Below are 13,010 nucleotides of genomic sequence, written 5' to 3'. Positions count from 1 at the left end.
CTAAGTTTTTCCAGTATTTTCTGATTTTGTCAGAATTATAGCGTCTGCAGTCTTTTTCATTTATGGGCACATTCTCAGATTTGCTTTAACAACAGCACAATTATTTCACTGCTTTGATGTACATGTGATTAATAAATAAATCTCATCTAATTCTAATTTAATCTATTTTGGGCGGGACAGCCACTTGGAGTACGACTTAAAGGATTGACCTCCAGATAGGCTATTTGCTGCCAATCAACATGTCAGCCCTTCCCGCCCATTGAAAAAATGTGAAGTCAAGGTGCTAGTTTTGTACTTAAATAGCAAGGAGATGATTCTCTTGTAAAAGATGAACAAAGACTCTTTTCACAAATCATGTTTGTTACATGTGTGGAATTAGTGGAGATTCCAGAACTTTTCCAACACTTGAGGGCATTTCAGATTGTTTCAGGACCTTCTTAGCAGGCAGAATCAACATGATATACAGGGGTGCTGGGAAGTTTGTGAACCCTGTAGAATTTTCTCTGTTTCTGCATAAGTATGACCTAAAATGTGATCAGATCTTCATGCGTCCTAAGACTGTATAATGAGAGCCCAATTAAATAAATAACACAAAAATATACTTGTTCATGTACTTATTGAGAAAAATTATCAAATATTCCATGTATTAGTTGGAAAAGTATGTGAGCCTTTGCTTTCAGTAACTTGTGTGACCCCCTTTTACAGCAATAACTTAAACTAAACATTTCCGGTAATTGCTGATCAATCCTGAATATTGGCTTGGAGGAATTTTAAGTCATTCCTCCTTACAAAACTGCTTCAACTCTGGGATGTTGGTGGGTTTCCTTGCATGAACCGCTTGCTTCAGGTCCTTCCACAACATTTCTATGGGATTAAGGTCAGGACTTTGACTCAGCCATCCCAAGATACAAATTTTCGTCTTTTTAAACCATTCTGTTGTTGATGTACTCTTGTCTGTCAGATCAATGTCTTATTGCATTATCCAACTCCTATTAAGCTTCAGGCTACGAACTGCTACCCTGACTTCTCGTGTAATATTTTGATACAATTTTGAATTCATTGTCTCAACAATTGCAAGCTGTCCAGGTCCTGAGGCAGCAAAGCAGCCCCAAACCATGACGTTCCTTCCACCATGCTTCGCAGTTGGATTGAGGTTTTGGTGTTGGTGTGTAGTGTCCTTTGTCCACCCCCAAAAGAAGCAATGTGCATTTCTGCCAAAAAGTTCTACTTTTGTTTCATCTGTATACACAACATTGTGCCAGAGGCATTGTAGAACATCTAGGTGGTCTTTTGCAAACTTTAGACATGCAGCAATGTGTATTTTTGGAGAGTAGTGGTTTCCTCTGTGGTGTCCTTCCATGACACCATTCTTGTTCAGTTCTTTTTTCTTAGAGTCTTCAGCAAGTTCTAGAGATTTCTGCAGGTCTTTTGCTGTTACCCTTGGGTTCTTTTTCACTTCCTTCAGCATTACATGTTGTGCTCTTGATGTGATCTTTGTAGGATGTCCACTCCCAAGGAGAGTAGCAACAGTATTGAATTTCCTCCATTTGTAGACCAGATCTCTTACTGTGGACTGATGAACACCCAGGTCTTTAAAAATGCTTTTGTAGCCTTTTCCAGCTTCTTGCATCTCTACAATTTTTCTTCTAAGGTCCTCTGAAAGTTGCTTTGCATCATGCATGGTGCACATAAACAGATCTTTCTTCAGAAGAGCAGGCTCTGTCAGTAACCTGACTTCATGTGTCTTTATATATAAACAAATACATATGATATTGGATCATTTTTCTCAATAAATGAAGAAGTATATTTTCATGTTATTTGTTTAATTGGGCTCTCATTATATAGGCTTAGGACTTGCGTGAAGGTCTGATCACATTTTAGGTCATACTTATTAGATTAGATTCAACTTTATGTCATTGTGCCGAGTACAGATAGAAAGCCAATGGAATGCAGTTAGCATCTAACCAGAAATGCAAAGAATAGTGTTATTTACAAAATAATTGCAAATAAAAAGTGCTACAGCACACAAATATAAAAGTACTGAGACAGTACAATATGGGTGCAATGCTGCTTAGCGTTGTGATGTGAGGTTCAGCAGGGTCACAGCCTCAGGGAAGAAGTTCTTCCTGTGCCTGCTGGTGCGGGAGCGGAGGCTCCTGTAGCACCTACCGGATGGGAGGAGAATAAAAAGTCCATGGTTAGGGTGAGATGCAGCCTTGATAATGCTTTTCGCCCTGCCCAGGCAGCATTTATGGTAGATGTTCTCAATGGTGGGCAATTAGGTGCCGATAATCCGCTGGGCAGTTTTCAACACACGCTGGAGTGCTTTGCAGTCCAATACGGGACAATTGTCATACCACACTGGGATGCAGTTGGTGAGTATGCTCTCAATGGTACAGCAGTAAACGTCCGTCAGTATCCTAGGACAGAGGTGAGATTTCTTCATGCTCCGCAGGAAATAAAGGCGCTATTGCGCCTTTTTGATTAGAATGGAGGAGTTCAGAGACCAGGTGAGATCCTCGGAAATGTGGACACCAAGGGGTTTGAAGCTTGATACACGCTCCACTACAGCTCCGTTGATGTAGATGGGGACGTGAGTGTGGCTCCTAGCATGCCTGAAGTCCACAATGATCTCCTTGGTCTTCTGTGTGTTAAGGGCCAAGTTGTTGTCGGCACACCATGCGGACAGGTGCTGGACCTCGTCCCTGTAGGCCAACTTGTCATCCCCCCTGATCAGGCCAACCACCGTGGTGTCGTCTGCGAACTTGATTATGGAGTTAGAACCATGTACAGGAACGCAGTCATAGGTGAAAAGGGAGTATAGAAAAGGGCTCAGCACACAGCCTTGAGGCTCGCCGGTGTTCAGGGTGAGAGTGGAGGAGGAGAGGTTGTCTAACTTAACTGATTGGGGTCTGTTAGTCAGAAAGTCCAAAGAAGTCTCTTATGCAGAAATAGAGAAAAGTCTACAGGGTTCACAAACTTTCTAGCACCACTATAGCTATCTACCTTAGGCAACCGCATTTCTCTACTTTTGAAACGGAAGTCTGAAATAAACCAGTCTTGTAAGTCAGCTATAATATGCAACTGCATTAGGTATTGAGTTTCACAGGGAGAAAATTAAGTAGAAGGGGCAAGCCATCTGGTCTTTTGAGCCTGTTTCACTATTCCGCAAGATCATGCCGGCCTTCAATGTCTGCTCCCAATATGCCTATTGATTTCAGTTCAGAATTCAGTAACAGTCTGCACCAAAGACAATCATAAACAAACTTAAAGTGCAAACAGGAATTCTGCAGATGCTGGAAATTCAAGCAACACACATCAAAGTTGCTGGTGAACGCAGCAGGCCAAGCAGCATCTGTAGGAAGAGGTGCAGTCGACGTTTCAGGCCGAGACCCTTCGTCAGGAGACGAAGGGTCTCGGCCTGAAACGTCGACTGCACCTCTTCCTACAGATGCTGCTTGGCCTGCTGCGTTCACCAGCAACTTTGATGTGTGTTGCTTTAATTTAAAGTGCAATGTGTTTATTGGTCCTAAGCATTCCCTCAATAGTAAGTAGATCCTTTTTATGCCAATACTGTGACCAATATTCCTAAGGCAACCAAGGGTCTATGTAATTGCAGCGTGGCCTTTATTCCTTTTAGTCAAATTCTCTCATAATGATGACCAATCCCGTTTGCCTTCCTAATTGCTTGCCGCATCTTCAAGTTAACTTTGTGACTTGTGTAAATAGAAAAATCCCTTTTAGCATACCATTTCCCAGCTAGTCCACCATTTAAAAAAAATTACACTCCTTCTCTCTCCTGCACTAAAGTTGATGACTTTGCATTTGCCCTCCACATTATTATTCCATCTGCAATGCTCTTGCCCTCACTTGGTCTGTATTCCCCAGCTCTCCAATCACAATAAGGCTTGTGACAAGTATATCACAACGAAGACTTTGAATTGAAGATAAAAATCCAAGAGTTAAGAAGGTAGTTGCCTTACAGAAAGTATTCAAAGACAATTGCAAACGCAGGACAAATTACCTAAAGACAAATCTCTTCTTTTTGCTCATGAAAAGTCATAAATGCTGGGAAAAAAATAGATACCCAGAATAGCTACAAAACAAAAGATGCCACATGGAAGCATGCAAGTGGAAACTCAAAGGGATTAAAGGTCTCTGAAATCCAGAGCAAGGGTACACATGTACACAAATAACACGTGGAAAACACAAGCTGAGCATTCAAGTTGAGATGCTGTCACTAATTTAGTAGCTCAGGTAGGAACAGGATGTTAAAAGGGTAGAAGACGATTTAAGTGTGTGAGTAAAGTTGTGGTGGGTGAATTTCAAAGTGGCAAATGGCAAGCACATCCACTTTTGATTTACAAACCCATCTACAAAGAATTGGAACTCAAAAGTGAGTGAACAGTTGCAGTAACTTGATCAAACCTAATTTGGATTTTATGATCATAATTGGGCACTGCACTGGAGAAGAGATGCACTAAGCTAGGAGGGACAGCCACGCAGAGTCACCAATTTAGTAATCATTTCAGGGATTATTGTGAAACAAAAGTTGTATTCTCTCAAATGTAGAAGATTGATTTAACTATGAAACTTCAAACATAGAGAATGAGAATAATTCCTATGGCTGGCATTAGAGCTAACGATTTAGCAATTTTAATCAAGAAACATTGTTTCACATAAAGTTATGAAAATCTAAGATTTGTGTACAATCAGCTCTGAATGCTGGATCAATTGAAATTTAATACACCACCTTTTAGGGTTAGTGGTGAAGGGTCATGGAGAAATGAGAACAAAGATAGATTAGTTGAGTTGAAGTGATAAAGATTAAGTTGGTTCTTTTCTACAGATCATTACTACAGTTATAACCTTTCAACCATCAGGCCCCTGCATCAGTGTGGATAACCTCACTCCCTCAACACTGAACTGAATCTACAACCTATGGACTCACTTCCAAGGATTCTATAACTTGTGTTCTCAATATTACTTATTATTTTTGGCATTTCCACAGTTAGTCTTTTGCACTTTTTTTTGTCAGTCTTTGAGTACAGCTTTTCATTGATCTTTATTGCATTTTTGTTCTATTGTGAATGCCCGCAAGAAAATGAATCTCAGGTAGTATATGGTAACGTATATTTATTTTGATAATAAATTTATTTTGAATTGTTTCACTGTGGTTCAACAATTATTAATTTAGTACAACTTGCAGACACTTTTTTTGCTATGGGGTAAATAAGCAATTTAAAGTATTCATAGCAAAAGAACAGCTGACCCAATAGCAGGAAACTCCAAATAACAAGGGGGAAAAGAAATCACACTAATAAAATCTGCCATTTGAAGACCTCAAAGAATCATTTTCTCCAGCTTCACAAAGGAAACCTTCTTTCACAAGTTTTGTTAACAGAGAACTCAACAACAAGAAAATATAACACAAGGTTTATTTCATAAATATTCTCATGAGCGAATAAAAGTAAAAGCTGATATTTAATAGTGGCATTCTTTCTTCAGACAGTAATAAAATTTGGAGCAAACATTCTGATTCAGTAATTGCCTTTATGGCTGTTAAAATTTAAAACAATACAATAGGCATTCTTTTCTACAAATATTTTGTCTAAATCCAAAGTTTACAATGCTTAGGGTGCAGATTTCTTTTTAAGACTGAAAAGCAGCAATAATAATAAAACACATCCACGTTTTATTCAATGGACTGGACTAGCAGTCATATTGCAGTTATCAGCTCAAACAGTGCATCATTCACTTAACATGACTCATTAAAAGTTTCAAACATAGTTATCAAACTACAAAATTAAGCCCTGGAAATTTACACCCAGCAAATATGTTGCATTGTAGCATCTTGGTATTGTATGATTTATTCCATTGATTTCAATGGAATTAACTTTGTCACATTACAATGCATTGGCTGTATGAGGTTAGTGTTTAGCCCAGCAACAAGGGTGTGAATTTCTAAGCTTAGATGTTGGTAAAATGCAATGAGTTTTTCCAAGAATTGTTTTGTAGATATTACTAAAATTATTTAAATTACTATTTGGCCAAAAGGTACAAAGCAATATGTATTTGTAGGTTCTGTTTAAGTGCAGAACATCCTGAGTCAGCTCAGTGCTGAAATGGAACAGGTTTTATGCCCAAAGCTCCTCTGTTCTCCCAAATTTATAGATCAGGCTGCTGCAAAAGTAGATAAGGCAAGATGCTTAATAACTTTCAATATTCGTGATTTTGGTGTAAAAGGTTTACTCACATTTAACAAAAAAAGTTAAAATGCTATTATCAGAACATCAAACAATTCAAAGCAACACAAACTACTGGAGGAAGTCAGCAGCATCTATGCAGGGAAATGGACAGTTGATGTTTTGGATCCAGACCCTTCATCTAGACTGAAAGATAGAAGAGACAGCCAGTATAAAAGAAGTAAAGGAAAGGTATAGGGCGAGCAAGCCATTGGTGGATCCAGGTCAGAAGAGGTGATAGGCAAATGAGGGAAGAGTGGAAAGATGAGGAGAAATTCTTTTTACAGAAATGAGGGGAGGAATTTCTTTTGCTAGAGGATGGTGAATCTGTGGAATTCATTGCCATAGACAACCGTGGAGGCCAAGTCATTGGGTATATTTAAAGCAGAGATTGATAGGTCCTTGATTAGTACCGCTATCAAAGATTACAGAGAGAAGACAGAAGGATTGAGAGGGAATAATAAACAAGTCATGATCAAATGGTGAAGCAGATTCAACGGACCTAACAGCCTAATTCTGCTCCTATGTCTTATGGAAATGACGACAAAAGCTAGAATATGACAGGTGGAGGTGACAAAGGGCTGAAGATAATGGAATCCTATAGAGGAAGGTGGAGCATAGAATCAAGGGACGGAGGTGGGCAGAGTAGATGGTGTGGGTAGAGGGGAAATAAACAAGATGATGGGAGCTGGGGCAAGTGCGGGTAGTTCTGGAGGAAAGAGAAGAGGGGGAGCAGTTTACCAGAAGTGGCAGAATTCAAATTTTCATGTTCTCAGTTACTAGCCGTTTTAGTTCTCCTCCCCATTCTCAAACTGGCATGTCTGTCCTCAGCCTTCTCTGCTGTCATTGTGAGGCTAAGTGCAAACTAGAGTAACAACACCTCATATTCTGCCCGGGTAGTTTATAATCTGACACCAAATGACCCAATTATCTGTGCTGGTCAAACACCTATTTGAGTTTGTCCCATTTGCCTGCCTTTAGCTCATATCCCTTTAGGCCTTTCCTTTCCATGTACTTGTTCACATGTTCAGATTGTTCATCCCTCTTCTACTGCACCTGCCAGCTTGCTCCATGTACCCACCAACCTCTGTGTGGAAAAACTTGTCCACTTCAATTGAAGCCCATGCCCTTTAGTTTCAGATTCCTCTTTCCTGGGAAAAAAGACTGTGATCATTCACCTTATCTATGTCCCTCATGGTTTTCTAAAGATCCAAGGAGACCCCTCATTGCCTTCACTTATTTTGATCTTGGAGAATCAATAAGAGAAATTCTTAAACTTTCCAAGAATCTGCACAGTAACTGCATTTTCCAAATGAAATAATTGGCTTACCTGAAAAATATTAGTGCATTCTGAAAGAAAACAGCCAGGCCTGGATAAACGTTAGCCTCTGTAACAAATAAACATGAAAATTAGCACAAAAATATATCAATATAAATGGAAAAGTTAGATGGCACAGACTCTGATTAAACAATTCTAATAAATTACAGTCAGGAATTATTGCTTGTATTGATGTTTGGTACAGCAAAATAGGAAATTAACCACAAAAGCAAGTGATGCTGAAAATGCTCACTTGCATTTGAAAATTTCACTCAACCACCTGAAAGCACTTCCTGTTTATGTACAATTAAACAAAACCTTATCAAGACATGCTGTGTACTTCTTCTGAAATGAAGATTTTACCTCAAGTGTGACGATTCACTTCAGATTTTCACCCAAGAATAAATGCATCTTTGATGATGCTTTCAAACTCACCACCTAGAAAAGTGACTCGTACAAAGGAACCTCACGTGCAAGTTCCCTCCAGTTAACCAATATTATAAAGTGGAAATATTCACTTATCCTCACTGGATCCAAATCCTGAAACTCCCTTTTAACCTTACATTACTTCATCTGCCAAGTATTTTCCCCACCCATTTAACCTGTTCAAATTTTACATTCTTGTCACAGTTCACACCTACTCCCATCTTTGAATTCTTAGCACATTTGGGAGATTTACATGTAGCACCCCCATTAGATCATTGATAGACATTGTGAATAGCACGGTTTGTATCGAACCCTGCAGCAATGTATCATTAGTCATTGCTTGACATTCAGAAAATGACCTATTTCCTGTCCACAAACTAGTTCTATGTCTTGACCCTATTACAAGTTTTAATTTTTCACTCCATTCCCTTAGATTCAACCTTGTTAAAGCCCTCTGAAAGGCCAAATGTCTACAGATTTACCCTCATCCACTAGTTTACTACACCCGCAAATTTTTTAATAACAGACTTTGGCATTTCTCCACTACCAATGTTAGGCTAACTGACCAACATTACAGCTTTCTCCCTCCCTCTATTTTTAAAAATGGAGAGTACATTTGCTATCTTCTGATTCATTGAAACTGATGTGATGTCCAAAACAATGTTGGAAATTACCTACCAACACTTCCTCAATTTTCTGGGGTTATTTAAATGTTCCTGGGTGCAGTCTATTGACTGGGGAGATTTACTGGTTTTCAATCCCATCAACTTTCCTAACATAACTTCACTGCTAAGATAGATTCACTTCAATTTCTCCAGTTCACGATATTATGGATTCCCCAATAATTCTGGGTTATTTGTATAGTCCTTTGCGGAGAATGAACCAAAGAATTTGTTTGACTGTGCTGCCACTCCTCTGTACCCCATAATTTCCCATTTCTGTGTGTAAGAAGTTTACATTTATCTTTATATATGTACTGTGCTTACATATTAATATAAACTTTTACAGTAAGTTATTAATGTTCCTTGCAAGTTTATCTTCAACTCGCTTCCTCCCCACCCCGCCCCCCAGCCCCACACATTAAAATTAATCTCTTGGTTCTTTCTTTCTCTTGCTGCTTCCCAGACCACTTCATATAGCTCCTCCTTGGATCTAATAATTCTCCTTTTTAGCTACAGCTAAGCTAACCTTCCTGCTTTGTTTCTGCACTAAACAAAAAAAAGAACAATTGCTATCCTTTATCCATCCATTGAAGACCACGAGAAGTTTGAAGATAAACTGCCAGTCCTATTATCTGAGGGAATTGGGCTCATACAAAATACCAAATGAGTGACATTGTTCTTCTCAATGTTTATCACATGCAGTAAATCAGTTGAAATGCAATTTAAATCTGTTGAGATGTAATGTAAATAAAACTGCATACAATGTCCAGCTAAGCAATAGCAAAAGCAAACACAAAATAATCTGCAGATGCTGGGGTCAAAGCAACACTCACAACACACTGGAGGATCTCAGCAGGTCGGGCAGCATCCGTGCAAAAGATCGGTCGACGTTTCGGGCCGGAACCCTTCGTCAGGTACAGTCCTGACAAAGCGTTCTGGCCCGAAACGTTGACCAATCTTTTCCACGGATGCTGCCCGACCTGCTGAGTTCCTCCAGCATGTTGTGAGAATAGCAAAAGCAATACAGATTTAGCAGCCCTTATCCAAAATTCCAAAATCTGAAAAACCCCAAAACCCAAATTTTTTTTTTTGAGCGCTGGCAGGCCGTCACAAATGGAAAATTCCACAAGGCGTGGGGAAGATTCCTAGGCAATGCGCAGATCTCTGTGCACCACAGTTTGGTGAAGTGACCTCACATAAGTAAAGGACAGAAAGTAGTTAATGAAATATAGAAACACTGCATAAAGTGAAAAATGGACATCTTAATCATAACTGAAAGAGTGGGTTCATCAACGGAGTGAATGTATGCCGTTTAATCATGAAACCAAGATCTATCACGGTTAACTGAAAATTGAAGGTAATTGTGAATATTCAGCAGGCTGATTGCAGAAATTTAAGAAAAGACACAGCATTAAATTTGTAAAACTTTGTGGTGATAAAGTGTCTGCTGACCATGAAGCAGCAGACAAATTCATTGATGACTTGACCAAGGTTGTCACTAATGAAAATCTGACATGCTTGACAGCTGCATCAGTGCATATACGTGCTGAACAAGTGTAAGATAATGACTGCTTACTGGTAACAGATAGATTCAGAGTAGGGAAGGATGGTGATGCCAAACAGCCACTGACTGTCCACCTGGGTGGCCAAGGTAGTGATAGCTTACCTTTCTGATGGTTTAATGTATACATTATTGTTTCATGCACAAAGTTATTGAAAATATTATACAAAACTACTTTCCGGGCATATGTACAAGCTGTACATGTAACGTAAATAGATTTCATGTTTAGACTTGGGTCCCATCCCCAAGGTAGCTCATTATATAGATGCAAATATTTCAAAATTCCAGAAGATCTGTGGCTCTAAACATTTTGGATAAGGGTTACACAACCTCAACTTAAAAAGTTAATTATCAATTTATAGGACCAAAAAAAAAACTTACTTGGTACAACATATGCCCCGAATAGGATCCACATGGAAGCTATGAGAGATCCAAACATTAGCATGAAGCCAATGAAAAGCCAGATTCTTGCACCTGTAGAAAAAAAATGTAGAAAATCAGTACAAAAATCATTAACAGGGCTGCATTTACTCCCACTCAGTTTACCCAAATTACCCATATAAACTTTCCCAAAGGCTTTCCCATGTAATCTTTCCCAAAGGCTTTCCCATATAAACTTTCCCAAAGAACATTTGGACAAAACTGGAATGGCTGAACAATGAAAAGCCAGAATTTATTCAATCAATATATAGCTGTAGAAGTTCTGGAGGTAGATTTGGGAGGGCAGCAGATAGTTGTGAATGCAGGAAGGTAATGAAAAGGACAGGCTCTAACAAAGGAACGTGAATGAAGTGAAAGAATCATCCATGGAACAGGCCTTGAAGGAAGGGGGGTTACTGGTGACCTCCTAATTGAAGCCACAAATGTTTCGTCTCTACCTCAATGGGGAACGTGCCACAGCGTATTTTAGCTGTGTCAATGGTGAATGGAAAGGAAAGGTAGAAGTCTTAGGGGGCTTTGGTAAAGAGGAAATGTTGGCACTCATTTGAATTGTATGAAACTGACAGACAGTAACTAGAACAGAGTAAAAGGAAGCTCAGGCTAATTCAGTAACACAGCCCTGAAGAGCAATTTAACAGAGATCTGCATCTTGTAGGATCAAGGCCAAGGGTAGAAAGGAAGCTCATTTCAGAAAGGAATGGGCAGAGGAAGGAGCAAAATAGAATTGTGGAGAAATTTAAAAAGTGAACGGTTATGGATGAAGAAGATATAGCTGGAAGTTGGAAGAGAGTATTATAGCCTCGTAAGAAACTCAGATCAACACCAGAATAAAGGTCATTAGTTACTTCTCGAGGTTGCCTTCATTTAGACCAATGTACTGTTTAAAATGTAAATACACTTTTAAAATGCAAGGCATCAAAAAGTTCCCATCTGAACAAATAATCAAAGTGACATATTTATTTAGATCACTTGCTTTATGCATCTTTCCAAATTCTTCTGTGAATAAGTACATCTATACTCTGGGAAAGCACTTATCTGTTATTATTAAAACTGGCCTGTCAGCAGTGACAACTCTGTTGCTGCCATAAGCATAGAACTATTTTTGAAAACCACATCCTTTTTGCCCCAGACAGCCAGACTCATCTGTTCTCAAATCTCATTTATGGTCAAATTCACGGTTCCATTCTTCTTTTAAAGATGCTCTAGTAGAGACTACAATAATTTATAATAAGGATAGTTTCACTGGCATGCTTCTCTGGTGAAGCAGTGAATGTTTCAAATGAATTAGAGGGGCTGCTTTAATAAAAAACTTCATTCTGGGATCTGGCCATTGTGTGCAAAGCCAGAATTTATTGCCCATCCTCAAATACCCTCAGCCCATTCACAGGTGCCACCATTGACAGCATCTAGAGGAAGTGCTGCCTCAAGGCACCATTTATCATTAAGGACCTCCACCATCCAGGCCATGTTCTTTTTTGCTTTTGTCGTCAGGCAGAAGGTACGCAAAGGTCTGAAGTTCCAGCTTTGAGTTTCAGGAACTGCTACTTTCCTACAAGCATCAGGTTCTTGAACCGATCTGCACAACCCATATCCCACCTCAGCAACAAAGCACTATAAACTGCCTCTTGCACTACCATGGCTTGTGTGTCTTTTCTTTTGCACTAATATCTTGTTATGCAGTCTTTTTTTCCTATTTTGTAGAGCATCATTCAAACAGATGAATAGTATCAACTTTCTTGAAAGGCGCTGGGAACTGAAGAATATTCCCACACTTCTGATTGTAGACTTACAGATTGAGGAAAAGGTCTTGGGATAGCAGAAGTTAAGATACCCAGATATAGATACAGATATAGTTGTTTTGTGGCCAGTGCAGGCCAATCTATCCAAATAGCTAGCTAGGGGCCAGTCTCTGTATATACTTCCTCTTTAAATATATTTCACTGACTATAACTTATGTATTTTTAGGATAATTTTTATGATTTTTTAATAATTATACACCATAACTTTCACTGATACAACTGAAAGGAGACAAGTGGCATTTGCTTTGTTTGGGCTAGTTGTGGATAATCTACTTGGAAATTTGAGTCACATCCTGTTGCAAATTCCTAGGAATCAAATCCACCATCTACACCTAACACAATCATTTCAATTAGAACATGAATATGTACTGTGATGTGATATATCTGTGCTGCTCATTTAAGTTCAGCATTCTTTAAATTTGCTCAGGAATAGAATAAAGATCAGGCCAAGTTAAAGAACATGAAGTCTGTGCAAATAGGACTTAAAAATTGCTAGAACAATCAATGGAAGGCAAAAAGCTTTCAAACAACAAAATGCAAAATAAGACAACTGGTGGC

At 39.0% G+C, this 13,010-nt stretch overlaps 1 protein-coding gene across 3 annotated transcripts in view; it reads right to left on the bottom strand.

Annotated features, from left to right (window-relative positions):
* Nucleotides 1-5,424: 5,424 nt before the first annotated feature.
* The window catches only part of LOC140198879 (transmembrane protein 50B), an 81,657-nt gene continuing 74,071 nt past the window's right edge, over nucleotides 5,425-13,010 (bottom strand). For all 3 annotated transcript variants that reach the window (XM_072260063.1, XM_072260062.1, XM_072260064.1), the window contains 3 exons: nucleotides 10,594-10,686; nucleotides 7,576-7,633; nucleotides 5,425-6,183 (listed from right to left, as the gene is read on the bottom strand). In XM_072260063.1, the coding sequence (XP_072116164.1) occupies nucleotides 6,138-6,183; nucleotides 7,576-7,633; nucleotides 10,594-10,686 (197 nt within the window). In that variant the 3' untranslated portion in view covers nucleotides 5,425-6,137. The remainder of the gene's footprint in view (nucleotides 6,184-7,575; nucleotides 7,634-10,593; nucleotides 10,687-13,010) is intronic.

Source organism: Mobula birostris, chromosome 6, assembly GCF_030028105.1.
Source record: "Mobula birostris isolate sMobBir1 chromosome 6, sMobBir1.hap1, whole genome shotgun sequence".
NCBI classification, from domain to species: Eukaryota; Metazoa; Chordata; class Chondrichthyes; order Myliobatiformes; family Myliobatidae; genus Mobula; species Mobula birostris.
This window is presented reverse-complemented; position numbering and strand designations above follow the sequence as displayed.